Source organism: Rattus rattus, chromosome 9 (assembly GCF_011064425.1).
Source record: "Rattus rattus isolate New Zealand chromosome 9, Rrattus_CSIRO_v1, whole genome shotgun sequence".
In the NCBI taxonomy this organism is placed as follows: domain Eukaryota; kingdom Metazoa; phylum Chordata; class Mammalia; order Rodentia; family Muridae; genus Rattus; species Rattus rattus.
In genome coordinates, this window is record NC_046162.1 from 10,645,595 (window position 1) to 10,672,482 (window position 26,888).

General features: G+C 48.1%; 1 protein-coding gene across 4 annotated transcripts in view; it reads right to left on the reverse strand.

The window, feature by feature from the left end:
* The window catches only part of Snx29 (sorting nexin 29), a 405,066-nt gene that overhangs the window by 90,891 nt on the left and 287,287 nt on the right, over window positions 1-26,888 (reverse strand). For all 4 annotated transcript variants that reach the window (XR_004389065.1, XM_032912855.1, XM_032912856.1 and 1 more), the window contains one exon: window positions 16,095-16,211. Coding sequence is in view for 3 of the 4 variants with exons in the window: in XM_032912855.1 (XP_032768746.1) it covers window positions 16,095-16,211 (117 nt within the window). In the remaining variant the exon portion in view is untranslated. The remainder of the gene's footprint in view (window positions 1-16,094; window positions 16,212-26,888) is intronic.

Consider the following 26,888-nt stretch of genomic DNA (forward strand, 5'->3'; position numbering starts at 1 on the left):
GGGGAAAAGGGAAGGAGAAAAGAGACCATTAGAAGCTTCCTCAGCTTCTTTAGTAATTCCCCTGGGCAGAATCAGGACATAGGTACAGACAGGAAGGGTAAACAGGAAACATGCCTGGTGGTGAGGGATGACAAGAGGATGTTAAGGTCAATGCTTTTGCTCTAATGCTATTTGTATTATGGTAATTTGGGGCCTCAAAATTGCATGAGAATCCACATGTCTGCACACAAGACACTGAGGGACTCTAATCCCAGTTGGTTTTGATTGCTAAATAAGGTTGCCGGCAGCCAATGGCTAGGCAGGGCAGACAGAGGTGAGACTTTTAGGATTCCCAGGCAAGGGAGTGAGGAAAGACAAAGATCTGCCACATGGAGAAGAGAGGGGAACCTGAGAACTTGAGGATCAGAAAGCATAGCTGCCAAGTAGGAGCTGGAGTGGCCCCAAGAGGGCTGCTCAACTGGGTCTAGGGCAACAAGATGGAATACAGATTTTATAGACTATCAGAGGGAGGTGATCAGCCACAGGGTGGTTAGGAAGTGGCCCGTCCTTGAGCTGTTTTAGGCATATAAAAATATAAAGGAACCCAGAGCATTGGGGCAGGGAGCCGGGGATGTGTCATTGCCACCTGACTGCTGCCAGGGTCAATCTGAGTACTCAGTTGAGTACTGCTATACAGTTCAAAGCCAACCCAGGCAACTCAGTGAGACAGATCCTGCCTCAAAATAAAAAAGCAAACCTATACCCACAGTCATGAGGGGCAAATAACAAGATCACCACACGTCATCAAAGCTCCCTGCACTACAAACGTGTTCACACACAGCCCACCCCAGATACCTCCAGTCAGCAGCTGTGGGCCATGGTGTCGTCTCTATCCACAGAGTACAGGTGTCAGGAGCACAACTCAGGCCCAGCCGCTCAGGAGCCCCAGTGAGTCCATGCATTCAACTCTTCACATGGGAAGGGAGTAGTAAGAAACGGAATCACCTCTAGGTGGAGACATGCCCTTGTCTCCTCTATTGAAAGGTAGTCCAGTTTGAGCAGGTCAAGGATCTGGTTCACTGTGCAATCACTTCTGTCCCTGGTGGAGGCCCTAGAAGCCACCATGGGGTTCGGTAGGGTTTGCCCACTGTTCAGAATTCTGACTTGGAAAGGTCTCTTTCTGATGCTGTCAGAGCCTACGTCTGAGCCCTTGGTACTTTGGCCTTCCTTACTCATTCTCAAAACTTCCCTCCATGTGGCTGCCTGCTGCCACATGACTGACCTCCATGCCTGCTGCCATATGACTGACCTCCATGCCTGCTGCCACATGACTGACCTCCATGCCTGCTGCCACATGACTGACCTCCATGCCTGCTGTCACATGACTGACCTCCATGCCTGCTGCCACATGACTGACCTCCATGCCTGCTGTCACATGACTGACCTCCATGCCTGCTGTCACATGACTGACCTCCATGCCTGCTGTCCATGCCTGCTGCCGCATGACTGACCTCCATGCCTGCTGTCACATGACTGACCTCCACGCCCGGTTTTTTTCCTTTCTCCTCTCTATTCTCCTTCTATGTGGAGAGGAGATGGGGTCCATATTCTTACAGATAGCAGTAGAAATCAGAGTGTTGAATGTGCAGGTTTCACTCTTTAAGGGAAGGAGCGTGCATGGCTGTTTCCATCTAGACTGGGAATGGATATGTTAGTTTGCTATCTGTGGAGCCAGGCTTCACCGGAATCCCCCAGACTCCTGAGCATGGTTTCTCTGTCAGCAGAACCCATTCTTGTGGAAGAGGTCACAGATCCCTTGCAAAAGAGTGCTTTTGGCAAAGGAGTTTCCACTGTAGCCATGCCCTAAGCCTTATTGTGATAGCTGTGATGAGAAAACCTTCTTTGTACTGTGTTTAAATATATAAAAAGCAAATTGCCCAGGGTCAGACTCCAGAAGTTTGGACCACCCTGGATGGATAAGTCACACTGAACCCAATGGGCTTCCCTTTTTGTTCTCATGTGGATCATTTCCCTGCGGGCAGTGGAGCTTGCAAGGGGCCCCCACACTATGGGCAGCTTCAAGACACACAGCTGGCCTGCCTTGGGGTTTTAGTCTTGTTGTTTTCTTTTAAACATAAATAGATTGTCCTTGTGCTTCCTTTTGACTCTACTTAAATTCTTTTATGAGACTAAGAACCCCAAGGAAGAACCCCAATTCCCCAGTATCATGTGGTAGCTCTGCCATGACCCAACTCCCCCAGGATTTCCAATAAAATTTAAATTTTGCCTGTTTTTAATTCTTTAACCAGAGAAATGAATCTTTCAACTTGGAATCCTGCTGTCTAAGTCTCCTAAGTGCTGGGATTACAGGCACTTGCCGCCATGCCCAGTTTAGCTATGCAGTTTTAAACCTTCATTTTATGTGCATTTGGTGTTTCGGTGTTTTGTCTGCATGTATGTGTAAATGAGGGTGGCAGATCTTGGAGTTACAGACAGGTGTGAGCTGTTCTACAGGTACTGAGATCTGAACCCTAGTCCTCTGGAATAGCAGTCGGTGTCTTTAACCCCTGAGCCATCTCTCCAGTCTGGTTATGCTTTTTCAACCATTGCCTTCGTAGGTGGTTTGACACACAGTAACTCATGCCCATAAAAACTGTCCAAGGCCATGTAACAAGTCATTAAGTGCCAGCAGCAGGATCTGAGTCCAGGCACTCTATACCACAAAGGTTCGCTGCCTCCCACAACAGAATCCTCACCGCTCGCACTCTGCCTCAGGAGTTGACACAGTTCACACTCAGAGATTTGGCTGTAGAGTGCCTCTGACAGAGCTCCACCGCCACCCTCTACCATCCACCTGTCCTAGCGTGCCATCTGTCCACACTGGCTTTCTATGACTGCCCCCACTCTCGGGGAGCTCGGGGAGCAGTCTGCATTTCCCTGCTTGCCACATCAACCAGTTCACGTGACACCCACCAGCCTGGCCTAGCACCTGGACCACCACAGGTACTGACTGTATGAATGAATCATAATAGAAGCTGTATTTCCACTCTGAAATGTCAATCAATTTTTAAGCTGCTGTGCAGCAATTCAAAAATCTTCATATGTGGTTAGGATAAGTTAGCTTGGGGATAAAAAAGAACCAAAGAAAAATAGTTTTATTTGTCTTTCAATTTCAAAGCTCTCAGGTTCACTGCTCAAAAGAAAAGGCAAGAAGAAAACATGACAGCCACAATGAACATTTGTCCCGACCATGAAATGGCACAGCGCTATTTGTGCAGGCTTCTTTCATGCACTGGTTTTCAAATAGTCTTCCCATAAGCAATTAGCTCTCTCTCTTTTTCAGCCAAAAATGAAAACCATTTTTCAACCCACTGACACTCTGCTTTCTCACGTCATTTTAAACTAAGGAACCAAGTCTGAAAGGGCACAGCTATTATCTTCAGGCTGGGGCAGCCAGGCAGGCAGAGGCAGCTGCAGAAGGGACCATGCATGATGTTGACCTGCACTCTCACCACCATGAGGAGGACTCAGAGAGGCAGGACCACATACAAGGTTCTATGCTTGCCTGCTTGTTAATTTACCTGGTCTGTAAATATTATAGGCATCAGATGCTTGTGGTTTTAAAAAATACTCAAGGCCAAAGATTGAAGAGGTAGCAGCTAAGAGCCTTTTTATTTATCCTCTGTGCAGCCCAAAAAGCTTCGGTGGATTTATTTTTGATGGTTCACTTTCCCTCATAAGATTATGAAGGTTTCAGGAGCAATATTCTCAGGCCCCCAAGATGGCGTTAGGCATGTATGAGATTGCTCACTAAATGTTTGAACTTCATGGGCAAGAAGTAGACATTCAAATGGAGAGACAGATGAAGGGATGGCTGGAGGAGGGGAAGGAAGGAAGGAGCATATGTAAACGATCCAGTTTACTTAGAGTGGGTACTAGCTTCTTCCTGTGCGATTAAGCTGCTCAGACAACATTTGCATGAAGCCAAATATACAAGGAAACTCTACAGCACCACTCAGGGTAACATGGGCCCAGGAGGAAGTCATGAATAGTTATATAAACATAGTCAGAGTGAGACCACACAGCTCCCAGGAAAACTGCAACCCTCCTCCTCTGCTAATGAGGAATAGCTTAAGACAGAACACCAAAGCCAAAGCCTGACTCAAAACAGGTTGCAGGTTCACTGTCTTTATGAAGAAGGAGTGAGCTTTCTGCACCTGTGTACTTGGATTGAGCATTTTGGAAGCAAGGACACTCGTTGGAAACAAAGATCAGAAAAAAAATAACTTTTCATTCTGTAAAATTTGGGACCTTCACATTTTTGCTCTGTAATTCAAGCTGTTAACTTTTTCAATGTAAGTTTAATAATCATGTAATTTTATATGCATAAAAATGGAAGAATGCAGGGTTGGGGATTTAGCTCAGTGGTAGAGCACTTGCCTAGCGAGCGCAAGGCCCTGGGTTCGGTCCCCAGCTCCGGGAAAAAAAAAAAAAAAAAGAAAAATGGAAGAATGCTTGCCTCTGGTTGGGGAGCATGGAAAGACCAGGAAGGATAAGGGAAAGGCATTCTGGGATGAACTAGAGTTCAACACGAACCTTAGGAAGAAATATGTGGTGATGTCTGCAACTTTTAAAAACTAATAACAAGGGGTTGGGGATTTAGCTCAGTGGTAGAGTTCTTGCCTAGCAAGCGCAAGGCCCTGGGTTCGGTCCCCAGCTCCGAAAAATAGAAAAAAAAAAAACTAATAACAAAAATACAAATGAATGGCTAATGGGAAACATGCATAAGTGATGGATGGACAAACAGTGGGTAGTAGAAGATGGACAACAGAGACAGACGGATGAACTGTGAGTGAATGGACAATAGAGACGGATGAGTGAACTGTAGGTAAATGGACAACAGAAGTGGATGGGTGAATAGTGGGTGGGTGGGTGGGTGGGCAGATAAGGGATGGCGGATAGGTGAACTGTGGGTAGTAGACAGATGGACAACAGCGGTGATGGATGAACAGTGGGTGGGTGGGTGGGCAGATAAGGGATGGCGGATAGGTGAACTGTGGGTAGTAGACAGATGGACAACAGCGGTGATGGATGAACAGTGGGTGGGTGGGTGGGCAGATAACAGACGATGGATGGGTAATTGATGGATAGTAGAGAGATGACGGACACAGCAGGTACAGGAAGATGTTAGAGATACAACTTTAGTGGTGAACATACCAGCATGCAATGGACAAAATCTTTTATATAACAATTTTTTCAAACTGTTTAAAAAGTTTTATTCAGTTGGGCTAGAGGAATGAATGGCTGAGTTGCATTACAAGAGAACAAGCATGAAGAAAAGGAAAAGAAAAGGTATTTCTGAAGTGGTTAATCATTAAAGTTCTTGTGGTTTTTTTTCCCCCTAAATTCTGCGACATTTGTGGTATGTATTAGCTCTCTGGGATAATCTGTTTGGATTTCTTTCCTCATCTAAATAAGTTTGGTGTTGGCTTTGCTTTTATGAAGAGCAGTTAAGATTCAGCTTGCTGCTTGCACAAACTACAACCTTTCCCGGGAAGCAGAGGACAAATGGTACATTGGAGGGCTGGTGTGGGGCATGAGGAGAACTAACTGCCTACCCAGAGCCGGGCAGAGCTGGTGTGAGGCATGAGGAGAATTGCCTACTAAGAGCAGGGCAGAGCTGGTCTGAGGCATGAGGAGAATTGCCTACCCAGAGTCGGGCAGAGCTAGTGTGAGGCATGAGGAGAATTGCCTACTAAGAGCAGGGCAGAGCTGGTGTGAGGCATGAGGAGAATTGCCTACCCAGAGCAGGGCAGAGCTGGTCTGAGGTATGAGAAGAATTGCCTACTAAGAGCAGGGCAGAGCTGGTCTGAGGCATGAGGAGAATTGCCTACTAAGAGCAGGGCAGAGCTGGTCTCAGCAAGCAGCAGGCACAGTTCTTTCTAGTTGTTACCACTCAGGAGTGGAGAGTCACCTGCAGCATCAAGGATTTTGGACACCCAGTTGATGACCCAGAGGTCTGGCCTTGGAATCAGTCACCCATTTTGAGAGTCAGTCATAATACCACAAACCCCCACACTCCCCTGTTATTGGCACTTATCTGAAAAATTTTTATCAAGTTCCAACCTGGAGTCAGATCCTCTGTCAGGAAGGACAGCCTCACACAAGCCAGGTTCAACTTCTTGGAATGCCTCTCTATGCAAATGAGGTACCTCAGCCAATGAAACTTTACCCTAAAAACCCCTTCCTGCTCTCCAAGGTTCGTATTTATAGGCCTTGATTCACCCCAAAGAAAGTGTGTGGACACAAGTTGTTTCAGTCAATATCATCTAAGAGAGAGAGCTGTAACACTGGAATCTTCAGAGAAGCCCCGCCCTCGCTTGGCATTCACACTGGACCAGGATCCTGCTGACTCAACTATTCTGGATTTTGCTTCATCCTCCCCCACCCAGGGCACATCAATGCCGGAACTCAGCTCTGCTCTGCTCCATCCTTCCCTACCTGGTGTGCAAGCAGTGCCTGAACACCCAGGGGAGAAGCAGACCCTGGCACCACACACCGCATGCTCATGTAGACACCAAGAGGCACAGTGTCGTCTGCTGCCAGGGGGATGCTCCACGGTCACAAGTGCTTCTCAGTGGTTGTTTCCTCTGTAGTCACTTCAGAGGGTTGAATGTTGCCACAGAAAGAATACATCTACATCAGAAACCTCGAAACTTACTAATGTGACCTTACTGCAGAAACAAACTTTGCAGATGTAACAAATAATGTCCCTTCCAGGAAGATGCTGACCTCATTTTTTCTCTTTTGTCAACAAACAGCAAGTGAGGTCTGCTAAAGATGGCTGCCTGGTGACGTGTAACAGCCCCTTGATGATTACACCTCCCGGGGTGGCACACCCCTCTTCTGAACTCGGTGATTGCTATACAAGGTGTTTTTTGAGACAAGTCAAAGCAGCAAAAAAGAGCTCTGCTAGACAACCACCTGTCCCCACTGTCGTCTAGCAGGCTGAGCAATAGCACAGCCTCACTGTGCTATTCAGAGCTCCCAGAGTTCCTGAGAGGAAGATGCAGGGAAAGGGGGCAGATTACGGTTGCCTGCTGCTTGGCATCCATTTGCTTCCTGGGAAATCATCCCACTGGCTGATTTAACCCATGGATGGACACCAAATAACTCAAGCTAACCAGTGCAGCCGACCCTGCCCACAGAGATGGGTTCTAGGTGGTGTCCTGAGGTAAGCCGACCCTGCCCACAGAGGTCGGTTCTAGGTGGTGTCCTGAGGTAAGCCGACCCTGCCCACAGAGATAGGTTCTAGGTGGTGTCCTGAGGTAAGCTGACCCTGCCCACAGAGGTCGGTTCTAGGTGGTGTCCTGAGGTAAGCCGACCCTGCCCACAGAGGTCGGTTCTAGGTGGTGTCCTGAGGTAAGCCGACCCTGTCCACAGAGATGGGTTCTAGGTGGTGTCCTGAGGTAAGCCGACTCTGCCCACAGAGGTTGGTTCTAGGTGGTGTCCTGAGGTAAGCCGACCCTGTCCACAGAGGTCGGTTCTAGGTGGTGTCCTGAGGTAAGTTGACCCTGCCCACAGAGATGGGTTCTAGGTGGTGTCCTGAGGTAAGCCGACCCTGCCCACAGAGATGGGTTCTAGGTGGTGTCCTGAGGTGGCCGACCCCTGCCCACAGAGGTCGGGTTCTAGGTGGTGAGGTCCTGAGGGGTGTCCTGAGGTGGCACCCTGCCCACAGAGATGGGTTCTAGGTGGTGTCCTGAGGTAAGCCGACCCTGCCCACAGAGGTTGGTTCTAGGTGGTGTCCTGAGGTAAGCCGACCCTGCCCACAGAGATGGGTTCTAGGTGGTGTCCTGAGGTAAGCCGACCCTGCCCACAGAGGTCGGTTCTAGGTGGTGTCCTGAGGTAAGCCGACCCTGCCCACAGAGATGGGTTCTAGGTGGTGTCCTGAGGTAAGCCGACTCTGCCATACCAGTCCCAGGGCTGCTGTGGTGCCGGGGCTGAGATCACTCTTTCTCAGTGACACACTGGGCTATTCCAGGCATTGCCACCGTCCACAGAAGGATAAGACAGTTGTGGCAGGGTATGGTGGACAGAGTGATGTGCAGATAGGCTATTTCATGGCCAAGACTCCACAGTTTGTACTTCTCTAAAGCACGGTGCCAGGCTTTGCTGAGGCCTGTCTAGGCTGGTTTCTCTTGGTCTTCCACTGCAGGCATTCTAAGTGATTTGGACACCACAGATCCAGAGATCCTGCCCAGTTTACATTCTATTTTATGTCAGTCTGTAAGTTTTCACAGCAAGGCCAAGGCCTGAAAACAAAAACCCAAAGGAAACAACTCAACCCTCCTTCCAAGAGGAGCACTCTTTCAGGACATAGACCACATCGGCCTTGACTCTTCCAGCGCAGGCGAGTGAAAGACTCAGCTCATTCATGTAGCACAGGCAGATCAACAAAACAAAACAAGTCTTAATTCCCATCATTCCAGCTGACACCAGCACCATGGCCCAGTACCCAAGAAGCAAGCACTTAGTGTGCCATCCAACTGGATACTCCAGCCACGCCCTCAGGGGGCACATCCCAGCTGTGGAGCCCCTGAGATACTCCTTAGTAATTCTGCCTTTTCTTCTTGGACTGCAGAGGGTTTGCTTTATTGATGATACATCCCATTTCTGGGTAGAAGTTTTGAAAGACAGGATCTCTTGTTTCTTGAGCTTGTCTAGGTCTGAGTCAAGGAGAATGGAAACCATGGAGCACAGTCCCTACTACCCATAAAGGACAAGCAACGCTGTGGAGACAGAAACATCAGTTTCCCATTGTGACATTTTGGGACTGTTACTATAGCACAACATAACCTTCCCTGACTAACATATTAGACCCCATTTACAGATGTGAAAACTGAGTCTGAGGAAAGTAAATCATGGATCCTATATCCAACCATGCTACCCAGGATAGAAAAGAGAAACTCTTGACATCAGATGGCATGCCTCAGAGTCTAAGGGACCAGAATCCTTCATCACGCCATCTAACCTGTAGCTTTCAGGGAAGCCTTGGTATGTGCTCATGATATCAAGATCAGAGGCAGAGAGGTTCCATTTTTCATGCCTTCTTCCTCCACAGACTTCTCTATTAAGCTCTGGGTTTTTTATAAGCCACCACAAAACGTTCAAGTTCTTCTTTGACTGATGGATAACTTCTTACCCAAATTAGAAATGGTTTCAACTTAGGTATCAAAGAAATCAGGGGTGGCCAATACTTGCTGCAGTAGCTCCTAACACTTGACAGCAAGGTAAAAGGAAATGACAAGAGCAGCATGGTCAGCTCAAGACTGACACACAGAGCTGGGCTGGAATAGTAGGTGTCAGCCAAATTCAGTGAGCGTGTTCTGGGCATCCAGCATGAGGATGCTTGGTAAGAAGTGGAAACTAATAGTCACTTGTTCAATAAATATTTAATAGCCCATAGCAGGTGCCTGGAGCTCAGCCAAGTAGAGAAGAAGTGAATGGAGAGGAGAGAGCCAGTCCTGTGCTGAGTGAAGATAACTGTCATGAGGAGTGTGCACCCTGAGAACACAGGCATGCACACAGGGCTGTGACCTCTGAAGGCATGCTCTGTAAACCTAAACCCCATCTCACTCTCCCTGGTGGGTGGTACCAGTCTTATCTAAAGATGAAGACATCTCTGGGAAACCAAGAGACCTGTTGGTTCCCTCACTTGGTAGTCATGGGCACTTAACTCACCTGGGCCTTCCTGTTCTCTGAGGGAAACGGCAATGTCTGTCTCACAGATTGCTAATACATTATAGCATTTGAAGGGAGGCATGGGACACAAACAGCTTAGCAGAAGCTGTCGGTTGTTGCAGGCAGGGTGTGGTCATCATCCCACTCTTAAGGTTTTATCTATCTCCCAGGGAAGCCAAAGACTTATTGATAAGACTAGTGAGTATAAGAAGAAGCGATGTCAAAACAGAGCAGTACAAGGCAGCTCTAGCCATGGAGGTCTGTCTCCCAGGGTGGGCTTAGCCCTTCAAGGCTGTCCACAAAGCAAGAGATGAAGAAGACAGCACATATTCATGAACGGAGACAGGAAAGTCTCGGAACAACCTACAGCATAATTAACCCACAGATGTTTAAAATAGGCAAGCATATTTTATATGCATATACATTTAAGTTATGCAATGTATATGCATGAAAGACATCCAGAGCAATGTGAACTGAAGTTTCCATAGCAAGGTCACTGGAAGAGAGGAACCTATGTTCTGCCATCGATTTACTGAAACTCTTTCAGGATATGGTTTTATATTGTGCTGTTTGGAGAAATTTGGCAGTGTTTGAACAGATGAAAGGGTTGAAAAGTGAAACCTTGCAAACAGGAAGAGCAAGCACAGATGGCAAAGCTGTGCCAGGGCAGCGAGAGTCCGTCTGTCCTGCCTCGGAAGCTACCAGCTTAACTCTGAACGAACCTAATGTACTTTCCACACTCACTTTCTGTACAAAAGTGTACATGATGCATCACAGCTCCAAAGAATTCTTTTCACATTTCAAAATTAATTAAGTCTCCAGAAAAAAGTTATGGCATATAGGTACCATGATTACACTCTTTATGACTATAATTTTCTATCTTTAAGTATTCATAAATGCTTTTTAATAAAGGCTTAAGCTTAAAAAAGGCAATTAACCCAGGCTTTCTGACCAAACCTATAACTCCAGTTACTTAGGAGGCTAAGATATGGTGATCACAAGTTCAAGGCTAGCCTGGGCTACAAAGCAAGCTCAAGGCAAGCTAGCAACGTTGTGAGACCCTGTCTCAGAATGAAAAGTAAACAGAGGGCTGTGAATATAGCTCAGTGAGAAGAATGCATCCTCTGCAATGCTCGTGGTTCAGTCCTGTCACACACATGCACTCATGCACACACCCACTCACAAACACACACTCACACCCCAATAAGAAAATACCTGCACCCTAGAGGGCATGGGCAGCAAGCACTGGCTGCAAGCTTGGCTCTTACAGGACGGGGTGGCAACTTGCACTTGGGCATCACATTCATGCTGGCAACAACAGTGATATTTCTCAACAGCAGAACTCAAGAATGCCACTGAATCAGGGAAAAAATAAAAACAAGGCAAGCTGGGATCTAAGGTTGTCAAAATCCCTGAACAAGAAGATAGCTCTCCAGTGCCTGGCTGGCATATTTTATTTTATTCTTTAGTATCCGAGAGTGTTCCATTCAAGCTCTGGGTGATAAAATCATCTTGGTGTCCATGCCAAACAACAGCACAGTCAAAGCAGATAAACGCACACCAGACAAAACATATTCTGGGGTCAACGCCCTCAAGGACACAGGCTATATCTCCCAGGTCTGTGTGCCCCACACTCCATGAAACTGTGAGTGACCTACTGAAGCATAAACTAGGGCAAGATTCCTCCCTTCGGTCTCTGCTGAGGACTTTCCCAAGCACAGAGTCGACTCAGCTCTGTGACACGGCATGCCTTGCCAGCAGACATGACTGACTGAAGTGGAAATGCATTTCCCAGGTTCTATACACACAATCTTATGTGGCCAGGACCCACACACCTGCAACACTCAGCGACAACCAGCTCCCATGCTTGGTAATGAGCATGAGAGATTATGAAATGAGAGTTTAACACAGGCTTCAGGAAAGCAAGGGCTGAGCCGGGTGACCCCTGGGTCCAGGGTGTGATGGTATGCATTCCAAAGTCATGGTACCACGTGGGCAGCTGCCCAGCAACAGGAGAACAAAGCTGTACCTAAGAAGGGGCTTTCATTCCTCAAATGGAGAAATTTATAGAGAGTTCTGCAAGCATTTTTCAGGATGATTTTGGGTCAAAAACTAATGTTCCTCTGCTAAGCTTCTATGTGGGATACACTTTTAGAAGTCTTTCTTAACAGCATTGTTCAGAATAATCTGCACAGCAGCAGATGGCTAAAACACACATGCCCAAGCCCAGAATCCAAAGCCTCTTATGACCTAGACAGAGCTTCGAAGGGACAGCGGCAGACGGTTTGGCACTGTGTCATTAGAGATTTGCCAACGGCCACCGAGCCAAAACGTGAATTTCTTATAAGCTTCCGTCCCTAAGCAGCGTCAACCCTAACAGTCAGGGCCTCTGAAGATTTAAAGGAGCAGAAACAGGCCCACTTTGAAGTGAACCTTATTACAAACTGTGGGATGGGTCTGCCGTCTCTCTCATCTCTGAATTTTAATCACCTTTCCCTCGAATCAGCTAGACATCAACAGTGGAGAGAATGTCCAGTGCAAACTTGGGGTGGTTCGCAGTAGAGATTATCAAACTCTGATGTGGCAGGACAGGAAGCCACTCTTCAGGACAATGGAAGGCCCTGGTGAGTGGTGTTACCATAGCTACTGCAGCTGTGTGGTCATAGCCACATGACACATGCTCAGCCTCCGAGGAGATGCTCATGACGACATGGTGCTCATCACACAGAAGCTCTCAGTCCACGGGGGGAAGGGAGATGCTGGCATGGAGGGATGAGTCACAGTCACAAGCACTGCCACACAACACGTGGGTAAGGGCCCGGGCCCCTCACAGGGATGGGCAAGGGAGCATTTGCAGAGGGCTTAACAGAGGCTCAGGAAAGGAAACCACACCCGGCCAACACACACACATCATACAAACTTATACATGTGCAGGCACACACACACACACGCACGCACCATGGAAATGAATCTCAAGAAGAGGAAGGACTTATGGGTTTTCAGTTAAACAGAAGTTACTGCTGTACCACAGAGCCTTGTGAAAGTTTATTAAGAGGAATCAATGAGGAGGAGGACATAGGAAGGGACAGGGAAGGGGCAGAGGGGGCTTGGGCAAAGGGGAGATACAGATAGATGGCAGAGTCAAAGAGAGGTGAACATAGACAGTGACACACACAGAAAGGTAAAGAAGACAGAGACAGAGAAATTGCAACCGAGGAGAAGATGGACAGACATGGGAAGAGAAAGGTAGGAAGGGAGACAGAAAAACAGGTACAAAGAAGCACACAGACTTGGAAGCAATAAAGAGGAGGGAGGAAGGGAGGGATAGGGGCAGAAGAAAGGGAGAGCCAGAGAAAAAGCAGAGTGAACTCCATGAACTGCTCACTGCTGATCAATGCCCCCCGGGGGTCTAGGAATCAGTGTTTGGCCAAACACCCCAGGCAGACCACAGAGACTGAGGCAGGAAGGCAATGAATGCCCACCTTATCTTACCCAATGACCTGGGGTCACACACGTGGTCTCATTTTCTTGGGCTCCACAACTCAGAGGCCAGGCCATGTTTTCTGATGAGCCCATAGGGAATATAACAGGAACTAGCAGCATAAAGAACTCTCGGAGCTTCTCCACTGCCTTTCTCAGAAAAGAGTGTGAATTCATTCCTAGAAACCAGGTCCCTGGAGAAGGAACTGAGAACACTGTGTGTGCCCAGGTCTGTGGGCAGCGCACTGGGAGGTCCTGAAGCAAAGAGGACCTACTTACTGTGCTGCCTTTTACCAAATATTCTTACCTAATAAATATTTTTCCATCAGAGTCCTCCTCACACATAGGAATCACTGTTCTGTTTTTAGGAATGTCTGCTTTCTCCAAGTTGATGCTTCCAAAGAGCCCCTTCTAACTAACTCCAAGGCAAAGCAATCAGTGTGATCAAAACAGCAACAAAAGCTTATAATCTTTTGAAATAAAAACTAAATAAGCAAGAGCAGCAGCAGCAAGCCTTTGCGTGCACAGTGCCAGAAGGGGGAAGGACGGCCAGCAGAGTGCTCGGCACACAGTGGGACCTTTGAGCCGCACCAGAGTCCATGAGCGTCTACACCATCCAGAGTGCTGTACCCAGGATGTGGCTCATCAGAGGCTGCTGGCCCAGAGCAGGGACTGAAGTGTGGACTGGAAGAGTGGGGGTGAAGCATCATGGTGCCTGAGTTTGTTCTGGGAAACCGCCTCGGAGGCCCATGTGTGGAAGGAAGCAATTGCTCCCTGGCTATCTGGAGAAGCTGTGGCACTATGGAGTCTAGCAGGAAAGAGGAGGTCACTGGGTGGGAGAGGGAGCTTGGGGTTTATAGCTCAGACTCTTTCCTTCCTGAATGAATGCCCATGCCATGTAACCAGCCACCTCAAGCTCATACTACCTCAGACACAAGCCTCTCCTATGCCGCCATGATAGACCATCCCCCTTAACTGTGAGGGACAAGCCCTTTCCTCCTCTCATCCAGGTTATTTAGATTTGTTATTCTAATTCACATGTATAAGTGCTTTCCATATGCATGTATGTACATTAGATTTTTTTGTTCTAATTCACATGTGTGAGTGCTTTCCCATAGGCATGCATGTACGCTATGAGCAACTTTGGTGCCCTTAAAGGTCAAAAGGCACCAGATTCCCTAGAAGCTATGGGTGTTTGTAAACCACTATGTGAATTTGGGGGATAAAACTTGAGTCCTCTGCGAGAGTAACAAGTGCTTTTAACCACTGAGCAATCTCCCTAGCCCATCCAGGTAATTTAACAAAGTACAGAGCAAAGTAACCCATATTGTAAAATAAGAGGGAAATACAAGCTGAGCTGTCTGCTAAAATGGTTGGATGACTAAGGTACTCTTACCTTCATCTTTAAGTTATAAGAGAGAATCCTATGAGACAATCAATGAATTCTGTGTGAGCCCCATGTGGATCTCAGATTTTAGAAACCTATTTAAAAATGATGTAGCTGGACATCTGAATACTGATACTTGCTGCTGTCGAGGGTTAGTGGACATGAGAGGTAGGGATGGGATAGCATTTACAGTTTCTAACTTTTTAAAAGCGTTTTCCTTTACTTTAAATTTGTCTCTCAAATATTACATCCCAACTGAGTTTCCCCTCCATCCCCTCCCACAAGTCTCTCCCCCCTTACCTCCCCTGTCCCCCAGATCCACCCCTCTTCCACCTCCTCTCACAAAAGAGCAGGCCTCCCAGGGACATCAACCAAATACAAAACAAGCTAGAATAGCATTTTCTTATTTTAGACATATTCAGTAGGGTGGCCAGAGATAAAATACTACTTAGTATTTGACTCAAATAATACAGCAGGGGAAACAGAAAGTGGAATGCTGAAATAGAACTGGCACCGGCTTGTGAGAGCTTGCGGTGCACACTGCTCCCTGCCGACCTTTGGAACGGGGTGCTTTGTGCGGGAAGTGTTTAATGAAGCTACGGTGCGCATGCGCGGAAGGGCCAGCATCCAAACTCACAGCACCGCAGCTGGAGATGTTATGAGGCGGGGCAAGCAAACGTCCAGGGGAAACAACGGATCCGACCACAGGCTGTGCTTCATCAGATACAGAATGACTGAGCCGAGGAAATGACCTAACTAAATCAGCAAGCAGGTCTTAACCAGGGGTGTCTGAGGAGATGGAATCAGAACCCTCTAGTTTAGGGGGCGGGGACCCCAGACTTCACAGGCCAGCCCACAACAACAGTTACATGAGCAGAGATATCAACAGCCTGCACAAAAAGCCTGTGACTGACTCTTCCTATATTCAGATGCTCCTCAGACCAAACTACAGAATAAAAACAACCCAAAGTAGGCAATCTAAAGACCCGTACCAGGCTGGAGAGATTGCTCAGTGGTTAAGAGCATTGACTGCTCTTTCAGAGGTCCTGAGTTCAAATCCCAGCAACCACATGGTGGTTCACAACCATCTGTAATGGTATCTGATGCCTTCTTCTGGTGCATCTGAAGACAGCTACAGTGTACTTATATATAGTAAATAAGTAAATCTTTAACAAAAAAGTCTGTTTCCTGACTGTGGAAATCTGTCTGTGTGTCAGAGCACAGACATACAGAGGAAGGCTCTAAGTCAGTTGAGAGCACAGCACTGTAGAGGGAGCACAGAACATGCCTGTATCAACTGCATGACTATACAGTTGACCAACTATACAGTCTGCACAGTGCTACCTGGGTGTGTGCTCGTCCAGGTCCTGCACTTCCCTAGATCACCAGCAGGGATGAACTAACTCAGAGTGGACCTGTGGGCAGCAGAAGCCTGGAGGACCCACAGAGAGAGCAGGCAGAGGGAAGTGGCAAGGCTCGGACGTGTTTGCTGGTGGGGAGCACTCACCGGGCCTCGGAGGTCAATCAGTTCCTGCCTCATTTGGGACACCAGGGCTTCCTTGGCCACCAGGGCCCTGTGTAGACGCTCGTTGAACTCAATCAGCTCTCCATGCATCTCGGCTACCTGGAAAGGCAAGCAGGACATCGTCAACCTCAGGTGCGGCCCCATGCATGCTGATCTCTCCTGCCAGGGACCACAGTACTGTGCACCAGCAGTGGCCTGAGTTGGGTGAGTCTGGCAGTTTATGGTCAGAAGACGACAGTGTTGGACCATTTCAAACCCTAACAACACTTGTACCAAAGGTCGTTTTGTTTGGTAGTCTAAGCTACACTTGGTGAAAAAGTTCCTGCTGGGGCTGGAGGTATATATAGCTCAGTGGCAGTGCCACTGCCTGCCATGCATGCCACCCTGGTTCAGATCTTAGCAGTGCTAAGATAAATTAACCAACAATGATGATGATGCTCTAGCAAGTGGTACAGTGGGGACAAATGCAATTCCATTCACTGAGCCCAGGGTTCGAGTGAGAAAACAGAAGTGAGCTCTTTCCTAAACATGTCAGCACACCCCTCAGCAAGTTCCTTCCTAGCTTTGGCTGCACACACCTCAGCAGGGCACTGCTCCAGTCATCACTGATTCCGTCTGCATCGCAATACATATTTCTCATGCTCTTAGTCAGCTTCATGTTGAAAGCTTACGGATTGATCCCACCTTCCATAAATAGTACTCTGAACTCAGGAGCTTCAAGAGCCTGTTCCAGGCTGTGTAATGAGTTGCTGGAGGGGAGGTGAGAACCCTGGCTGGGTGCTCTGAAACTGCACCAGCCCCACATGGCAAGCTTACAGTGAGCCACAGAAGCTTCCAAACTCAATTATTGAACATGTTTGGCTGGTTCCCAAAGAAACAAAGATAGAGGTACTATAAGGTAGTTTATAGCCAATGCAAAGTCACTCAAGTATGATTTCTGCACTTTGGTGAACCCTGAGAGGGTGTTCTAAAATGCTGTCCCTGAACCCCTCAGGAAGACGCCTGTGCAAACAGTCTCATGTGGCCTGACCACCGCTGCCCCTGACAGACTCCTCCCATAACTGGATTCACACAGCAGTCACCTCGTGTTGGGATTCACATAATGATGCTAAACTATTTGTCACAGGCATTTAACATGACATAAAATATACATACTGTCAGAAGAGGGACATAAGGCATGGGGGGCACTGAAGGGATGACATGAATCTCACATCAAGGAGAGAAGGGGAGCTCCCCTTTTTCCATTACAAAGATAGAATGTGCAGAAGGAAACACTTCCGGGCTGGGTTGTCAGTATTGCACGTGTGTGTTCATTTACTCTTCAGTACACAGAGCAGAGAACACATTCTGCTCAGTCAATGCTTCCATCTGCCTGCTCTGTGCACCCACTGTCCCCAGCCTCACCACGAATATGAAGCTCTAAGTGCAAACGGCACCAAGGCTGCTTTCAAACAATGCAGTGAGCAAAGCACGGATGGAGACGTCAGTGAGTCTCAGCGCCTCTCTGCTCACAGAAAGTAATTTCCCCACTTGCCTTATTCTTAACAAAAGCCTAAGTTACTCCCACATGAAACACACATAATATCACAATAATGTCTGTAGACAGTCCACACGGAAGTCATGTGACCTCCTGCGCCTGCTGGAAGTCAGCTGCACCTGCTGACGGACTTGCTAACATGCTCCCAAGAAATGAAAGGCTTCAGACAGCTGCCACTGTCCTTGCCTAAGGTGCTGCAGGAGTCCGAGTGCTGCAACAATTTCCCACAAATGCTTACAACAGCAACCCACACAGGGCTCCAGGGTGCTCACTGTGAACTGACAAACCCCAGCTCCCTTTTGCAGCCACAGCAGTGGTCTGTATCACACAAAGCTTGGTCTTCACTGGGGAATGGCGGGCTGAGGAGCTGGTGCACGTAGAGATAGAGAACTTGATTCGAGTAATTTCACATCAAGCTATGATGTGCATTGTTACAAGCTAACCTGTGAAGGCGAGCTTTCTGTCTCACTGAGCGTGTGGGTAGCAGCCAGAAACATATCTATCACAGCACAAGGGAACTACAAGACTGGACTCAGAACAGACACCCTTCCACCTGCTCTGATGAGGCTGCTGCCCCATCGCATACCCTTACCTGCTGTTTGATACCCATAAAGTGTCTACTGGGCCCAGGATAAAATCCATGTTCTCTCTCTCTCCAACTCCCACTCTTGGTCCCTTACTAACAACACTAGGCCCTGGCAGTCCTCTCTGCTCCACAGCCATGCGCAGACAAAGGAAGTCACCCTACAGACAAAGAGAATGGCTAACCATCACAAAATGGAAACCCAGACTGTCACTTAATTGGGCCACAGTGCTGGTGTGAGGAGATGCCTGTTCATAGGCGGCAGCACTTCTGAGGCAAGGTAAATGCCCAGTGCTGAGAGCCTTCTGTATAGCAGGTCAGGAGACATGGAGAAGGAGTCAGCGAAGGGCCGTTGAAAAGTGCCACAGAAGGGATGCCGACTGCAGTCTGGGGACTCACGGTCCCTCACTCACGCTGCTGAGCACCTGCTGGCCAAGTGGTAAATGCTGGAGGGACACAAGCGTCTCCTTGGATGCTTGGCCAGATGAGCCATGACTATATTTTGGAGGAAAGGGGAGAGCGGCAAGAAGCTGAGTTCCCTTCAAGTGGGCGCATGAAGAACAATGGTCTTCAGACACAACAGGGCTATGGGGGGAGCTTTTAAATCTGCGAGGATCCCAGAAGCACCGCAATTACCTCACAAGCCACAAAGGATAATGAATTAGGAAAAGCCTCTGGTGTTCCCTTTTCACACCACGATGTTTTCTGTCTTGTCACATTCAAATGAATGCCTCACCCTCTTTCAAGTAGCAAAATAGACATTTAAGATGGAGACAAGCCTCAAGTTTCAGTAGCAACTGAAGTTCTTCAGTGCCTCAGGATCCATCTGAGGTGAACTTCAAATGCTGTGTCTTCTGGTCCTATCTGCAGTGGCTGTTGGGAAAACTGCAGTTCTTTGTGAACAGCGCATGCCAGCAGACTAAAGACACCCAGCCTGCCCACTGCCCTGGCAGGTCTGCATCTCAGCTCTGAGAGGCTTCAGGCATCTACTGCCCCTTCCTACAGCACAGGCAACCTTTCCTTACAGAAAAGACCACTGCAAGCTGATCCACCTCAGTGTCAGTCAGACCAGGCAGAGCAGATATTTGAAGCCATGCCGTGAAAGCCTTTGCAGTGATGGCTGCAGAAATCGTTGAAGTCTAGCAGGAAGCTAACCCCTTTTGTGGTAAGAAATGCGGGTTTGTCTTTCATGGCACGGACTAATAGCCCATGACCAAATTCATCATGGTTATTTGGTAGGTTCCATTCTGGGAAATGCAGATTTACCCCTCCTCACACCCCAGTTGAAATGGGAGGGACCTGGTATGAGCTATGTGGTTTACCTGACAGAGACCTCTAAGACACAGGAGTCAGTAACTGTCATTTCCTATCTGAACTGCCGCCTTAAGGTCCCCAGTGTCGACCTTCACGCTTCATGGTGCATCCTTATGGGAAAGCCACAAGAAAAGATGGCGAGCAGCCTCTCTTTCAGCCCAGGAACACCCATGCCTGGTGGTGTACAAAGCCCAAGCATCCAGAAATATCAAAATAGAGGTAAGGCTGATACTTTCCTCATGGTTTCTGAGAAACTGTTCGAGAGAGAGAAAGCCAGAACAGCCAGGAGCTACAGCCCTCAGCAGAATGCAGGAGGCTCCATGAAGCTGCACGGGTCTGCAGTAGGCAAAGGACCGCCATCTCAGACACAGGACAGCTCACAGCACCGCCATGCTGCAGCTCCAACTAGATCCACCCCGTCCTCTCCCCTTGCTTGCTGTAACCTTAGGCTGCTTGCTTTCTCTTCACTGGGGTTCAGTCTTGTTTATAAAACAAGGGAAATCACAACACAAGTTTCAGAAGGCTTGAAAGGTGTTAATCAGTTAATGTTCCAGAAGGCTAAAGTTGGGGCACTTCACAAATGCTGGTTACTGCTCCCCAGCAGTACCCTGGTTCTGTAGGACCAATGCCCTCCATCTCTCTCAGGTCTGCTTCTCTCTCCATCCACTTCCACTGCCAGGCTAAACCTGAACAAGCACCTTAGCGCCCTCCGCCCCCAGTCTCCAGCTGATGCATGGTACTTGTAACAGAGCCTGAGGGGTGGACAATATGTATCTGTGGAGCAAATGAGTCTTTAGAATGGGCTAAATGCCAGAGGGAGTCTGAATTACCCAGTGGATGAGCCAGTTAAAGGATGGAGCTCGCTGAGACTTGACCAGGGGGCATGGCTATGGATGGCAGCCCTGCCTTCCCTCTTCCCTCCTCCTGATCCACCTGTTCCTCAGGCTGGAAAAGGCTTTCTGTGCTGGGAAGGAGGTGAGGCCCTGCAGAGCTGACAACCATCCCAGGATCCTTAGACATCAATAGGAGCTCTTTGTGAACAAGCCTGGAGTGGCTGGCTGGCTGGCAGAGCTTTTGAAAGGAGAGTCCAGACAAGACTTTTAAAGTAATTCTTGACCCATTTTCACAGGCCTGGCTGAATGTGGTGTTTTATGCTTGTAATGGGCTCTAATTCCCACCATTGTGTGGAGTCAGGTAAACTGTGCTGAATTAACAGAAGGGCTCTCCCTTCCCCTCCACTGACCCTCCCAACACTGTCCCTTTAGGAATACTCTCTTTTAGGGCTTGGGGCCTTGAGAAGCAATCACACAGAAGGCCAATGCTGCTGGGCGATCTCTGTGCTCTATAGGAGGGCTTTGAACAGTCCAGGAGGCACACTGTCTACTGGCATGCATGACGCCTGGCTACCCAGCACAGTGCCCTACCTCTGTTTGCAAGCTCTGTGCGACATGGGTGTTAGTGACCACTACTGTAGCAATCCCTATGTGGTTACAGACCTCAGTTCTCTGCCCTGTAGAACAGAAGCAGCACTAGTGGTATCCAGTATAATTTCTGAGGCCTCAGGGGCTGCCACATGACACAAAGGCACAATCTTCCCTTTTACAGCTCAAATGCAGTCAATAGCTACAACTCTCACAGTTCAAGCTCCATGATCACCACATTGGAAAGGCAAGATGGGATGGTTTTCCAAATAGCCAACATGGAATTTAAATGCAAATAAATGCCTGGTTCTGAATCTGGGACAACACGTGTAGACTGTGCCACGTACCCAAGACCAGCTGTTATTTCTGTTTACTTGAGGACATGACACTTCTGTTTCATCAGCAAAACAGAGAGAGTCCTACAAATGGACCCTGCAGAATGTGGCAGTCTGAAGTTTTGTCTGCTTAAGCATTGAGCAGGCCTTTATCCTCAGCAGCATGCACATCCTTCCTTTACAGAAGGCCACCCTACCTCTACATACTTTAATAAGACACAGCAGTACCCAAGCACTACCCTGCTAGGCTGATCTCCTCAGAGAAGCCCACCCAACCTGATCTCTGTTCTATATTCTCAGCTCTCAGTGCTGTAGAAGATGGATTCTATCGACAGAGTCGGAGAACACTGTAAAAGAACACATGTAGTGGCCTGACCAACTCACTGCCCACCCTGGTGCAGATCCAGCACTCCACATTAGGCCATCCCAACCCCTATTCTATCTATGAGCTGCTGGACTGCAAGGAGGCATCGATGCACAACCAGACCTGGGAGCACATCATTGCCACTAAAGATGAAAACCTGAAGCATGGTAGTGAATGAAAATGGCGTCGGCCACCCAGCCACAGGACCTAGGAGCAGCTTTGAGGATCTTGAGAGAAAACCACAGAGCTCCTACAGAGCCAGCAGTATCCCTGGAACAAGTGGGAAGAAAGGAAAAGAAAAGGCAGGTCCTTTTATGGGAAGATGCTTTTAAAAAAGTGGACTCACGATATTGGAAAGAAAGATTGAGGAACAGAGCCACGTGTGTGAGAGGACAGCAAGCTCCAGATGTGGAGGAGGGACAGGAATGATACAGGAGCACAGCTGCAGCAAGAACGGGGCATTGCTGGTCCTCGGCCTGCAGGCCTGCTGCAACATGCTGGGAGGAGAAGAGCACAGGGCCACAACTGCCCACAGGCTTCATGACAACAGTCATGACCCAGGTCTCTCGGGTTGGGAGGAGTGCTGTGGTTTGCAGCTCACTTGGATCCTGTCCTTGGACATCCTGCCTAGCTGCAAGATCACCCTGACTCGGGACAACAGCAAGAAGCCAAAACAAGTTTCAGTGACAGCTATTCATGATGCTTCAGAAACCAGAAACCTTGACCTATGCCTATGGCAATGGGTATTTGCATGTAAAAATGTTTAAACTAGAAAAGATATATTGAATAACACTGCCATTTCTAACAGCCTATGACAAATGAATGTGTAATGGAGGGTTGGGAAAGACAGAGGAGCAAAGCGGCACATAGGTGCTGGAGAGAGGCAGAACCATGTTGATATCTGTGGTCCGTGCTGCCACTAGGGGCCACGTCTGAGTCCATGGTCCATGACACTGCCTGAAGTCATGTCCATGTCTCATCCATGCTACTACCATGGAACATATGTCTGAGCCTGTGGTCCTGCTACAGCTGGGGGGCGGGACATGTTGATGACCATGGAACATGTTGGCACTGAAGGCCATGTCTGTGGGCTGTGCTGCCGCCCAGAGCCATGCTGGGGATTGCTATAGCTATAGTCCTGCTATAGCAGCTGGGTTGATGCCCATGGGCCAGGCTGGTATCTGTGGCCCATGTTGCCGCAGGGGCAATGATGGTGTCCAAGGCCTGTGCTGTTGCTACAGGCTAAGATGGTATCAGTGACCCATGCTACAGCAGAGGCCCCGTTGATGCGAATGTTCTAGATTTCCACCAGAGACCATGGTGAGCTCCGTGGTCCAGGTTGCCACCAGGAGCCATGTCTGGGTCTGTGACTGTATTGGAGCTGAGGTCCATGTTGGTCCATGGCCTGTGTTACCACAAAAAAAAACCCATGTGGCTTCCTGTGGTCCGTGCCACTTCCTGAGACCGTGCTGATGACACTAATGGCCATGTAAATCTGAAGGCTTCCTGTTTAGGCTGCTACCTTAAGGGGCAGGTGGTGGGAGGTACAGTTTGTCACAGAAACCTTCCATGTCCCTCTTTCTCAACTATATGTCTGCAATCACTGAACTGATGTCATGCAAAAGTAACTTCCTTGCTCTTTATGTCAGCAGGAGCATGGGTCAGAGGCTTACACACAGCTTCTGGCAACACCGCAGACCACAAGCAGCCCCTGCCTGCGGTAGGACCACACAACCAGACTAGGCCCCCAGAGGCAGCCAGACCACAGACCACAGATACCACCATGGCCTCAGGTGGCAGTGCCAATCACTCAGAAAGACAGAAAATAATTACCAGCTGGAAAGCTATGGGGTTTTCCTCATATAAACTGAATTTGTCACTATAAGAATTGTCCAACCTTCTCCCATTCCACAGACACTTATTTTATTGATGGCTAAACTGATGGTATAGGACGGATCCATGGCCCAGATATTCAATCCATTAATACTTCCTTTTCCTCAGCCCAACAGGTGGAACTGGCTGTTTTGATTCATCTATTATAGTTAATTTGTAGACTCTTAAATACCATTTCAGAATCTGCTTATGTTGAAGAGTTATTTCAGACAATAAATTCATACTCACACACACACACTAACCTCCCTGGGTTTGTCACAGGACATAAGCAAGCTGGTGCAGTAACCTGCACTATTTTTACCAGAAGAGAACTGGGAAGGGGTATGTATCTGTGGCTGCAGATGGGTCCACTGAAACACTGGATTCTGGTCTGGCCCCTACAGTCAAGGGCCATCGAGGACAATGGCAGAGAGTGAGGAGACAGTGGCAGTCACTAGAAAAATAGCAAACCTGCATATAAAGAGCAAAAGGCAACATTGGGCTGTCTTAGTTAGGTTTCCATTCCTGGGATGAAATACCATGAGGAAAGAATTTATTCAGATTATATCATAGTCAACCACTGGAGGAAGTCAGGACAAGAACTCAAGCAAGGCTAGAACCTGGAGGCAGGAGCTGGTACCCATGGAGGGGTGCTGCTTACTGGCTCGCTTACTTACCATGGGCTGCTCGGCCTGCTCTCTTATAGAACTCAGGACCACCAGCTCAGGAAATGGTAAGATCCACCATGAGCTGAGCTCTCCCCACTGATCACTAATTGAGGAAATGCCGGATGGCTGGATCTCAGGAGGGCATTTTCTCAGCTGAGGTCCTCCCTCTCTGATGACTCTACCTGTGTCAAGTTGACACACAAGACCAGCCAGTACATAAACATATCATCAGAGGTCAAATCTGCCCACCTGGGATCATGTTAAGGCCCCACAAACCTAGGGAGCCTTATTCTACTAATGACTCTGTGTTTATGAATAGACTGTGGGGCTGTAATAAACTGATTCACTCCTCTGGAGAATGGATTGTGTTTAGTTTTTCCTTGGGATTTAAGTCACTTCCTATTTATATAGAACATCATAACATTTATATTCCTATTAAAGACAAATATGGATTTACATTCTACAAGAGACCAGAGCTACCATCAAGCCATTCTCTAGGCTTTACGATCAGAATAATGATGTAATCAATAGTATTGCACATAGTTTTGATCTCTGCTCTTGCTGACTGAGCGCTACACACCATACTTTCACTGTACTGATATTATAATTTGCTTGGCATTTTCTCACAAGCACTCAGGAATTCCTCACAGGACTCTATTCTTGGGCCCTATTTCCTTTTTTATTTTTTAATAGCAGGAGATCCAGAGCTGTTTTGATTTGAGATGTTATAGATGAATCTAATTGTCGTGTAATACGTGAGTATCCTATAAGCAAGCAAATGTGTAATATCAGATGTGTTTTGCCACATGCAGCTTTCTTTGTGATCGACATTTTATCCAGGTGACTCTTTTTAATCATCAGAGTATAAATTGCCTTGTGCTCTGAATAAAGTTGACTATTGCATGAGATTTTAGTCCTCGTCATTTTGAAGATCCATTTTCACAGGTTTCACATTTAGAGCAGTGCAGCACACAACAGAAACAGATTTGACCTAAAATCATTTTTAAATGCTAAACATACACAGTCAACAGAACTCCAAGGCTGCTGTCGCAGTTGGTGATCCACATCTAGTAACAACATACACCTAGTGAGTGAGCTACACCCAAGGGAAGATCTACACAAACTGATACTCTACACCCAGTGGATAGTCTATACTTGATGGTGATCTACATCCAGTGGATGGATAGTCTACACCCAATAACGATGGTGTTCATGCCAGGGAGGGATGGGAATCATAAAGAAGAGACTATAAGAGTGTAAAGGATTTCTAGGGACAGTAGCTATAACACAGCCTACACAGGGAGGACAGGTAAGAAGAAACACAACAGTAACCATAAAAGAGAGGCACACCAGAGCAGCTACCAACAATGCAGGCACTTGGGCAGCCTGTGCATGTGGCATAGACGAGATTAGCTCTCAAGCCAATGAAATGGTTTTCAGCAGAGGCAACCAGGAGCTTTCAAAGATGTCATGAACTTTCTGAACTTTCCCGAGACCAGAGAGATGTATCACTACATTCTAGGGTCTCAGTGGGGCCCTGATGTACTTGTGGCACTTTTTACCTCTTTACTCTATAATGGAGACAAGGGGCCTGCTATTCTGCCTTGTCAAGATTCCATGCTTTGACCACAGAGGATCTGTCCCCAGCATCCCAGTGAATACAACCTGTCACTTTCAATGCCCTCTCCTCACAGTTCTCCACATCCCCTCCTAGTGGACATGAGTGTCCTGCCTTCAACTCCTGCTGTAGAATGGCTTTTACCACCATCTTGCACGTTGCCCTGCTCTTCAGCCTGTGAGATCCCTGCCATCTACCAAGTCTCATCTCACTGTGAACCCCGGGCACCCAGCACCTCACAATGCATGCAAACGGCTCATGCCAAGTGCACTTCCATGACTCCCAGGGCTGAGGCCAATGCAAGACCAGCTCCAGCTCAACGTAAATGCAAATCCCCAGGCCAGGCGCAGTGGCACACCTGCAATCCTAGCACTCCAGAAGCTAAGGAGGGAGTACCACAGGTTCAAGGCCAGCCTGGGTAAATGACAAGAAGAACAAATGAAACAGAGCAAAACTCCCAAAGACAGCACTCGGCCCTCCATAGGACAGCCCTGTCACAGGACAGGCAGCAAAGCTCATTACCACAGGCTCACCCATGTAGGCTGAGCCCTGCCACCTTTCCTGGCTGAGGTCCAGGTTGTTCTCCTCCATTCTTTCCCTTGCCTCTGCACCTTCATCATGTTCCATTCCATCTGCTTTCTGCTCCCTGTGCAAGCCTCAGCCTGAGTGTCCTCTGCAGAGGGACCTCCCTGAAAACCCTGGCTAAGGAAGACTCTCCCAGCACTAGGCTGTGTTTACCCAGAACACCTTCTCCCTGCTGAGGGGGAAGCCTCTGCTAAAACAACACAGTAACCCCCACCTCCTGATGTGTACACCCTGCCCTGGTAGGTATGGAGTATGGGCAGAACCTTTCCCATTGCTTGCAGCACGGGGGAAATGGCAAAGGCACTGGGACACCTCTGCTTAGAGACTGAGATGGGTTACCCTTCTTCTGTCACTTGCTTGTTCCCTGTGTTCTCCACACGACAGCACTCACGTCTCCACTCTGACAGAGCCAGCTCTGTTGTCAGTCGTCCTGAGTCAAGGAACTAAGCAGTAGCTAGCAAACACCTGAGGCCCACGGA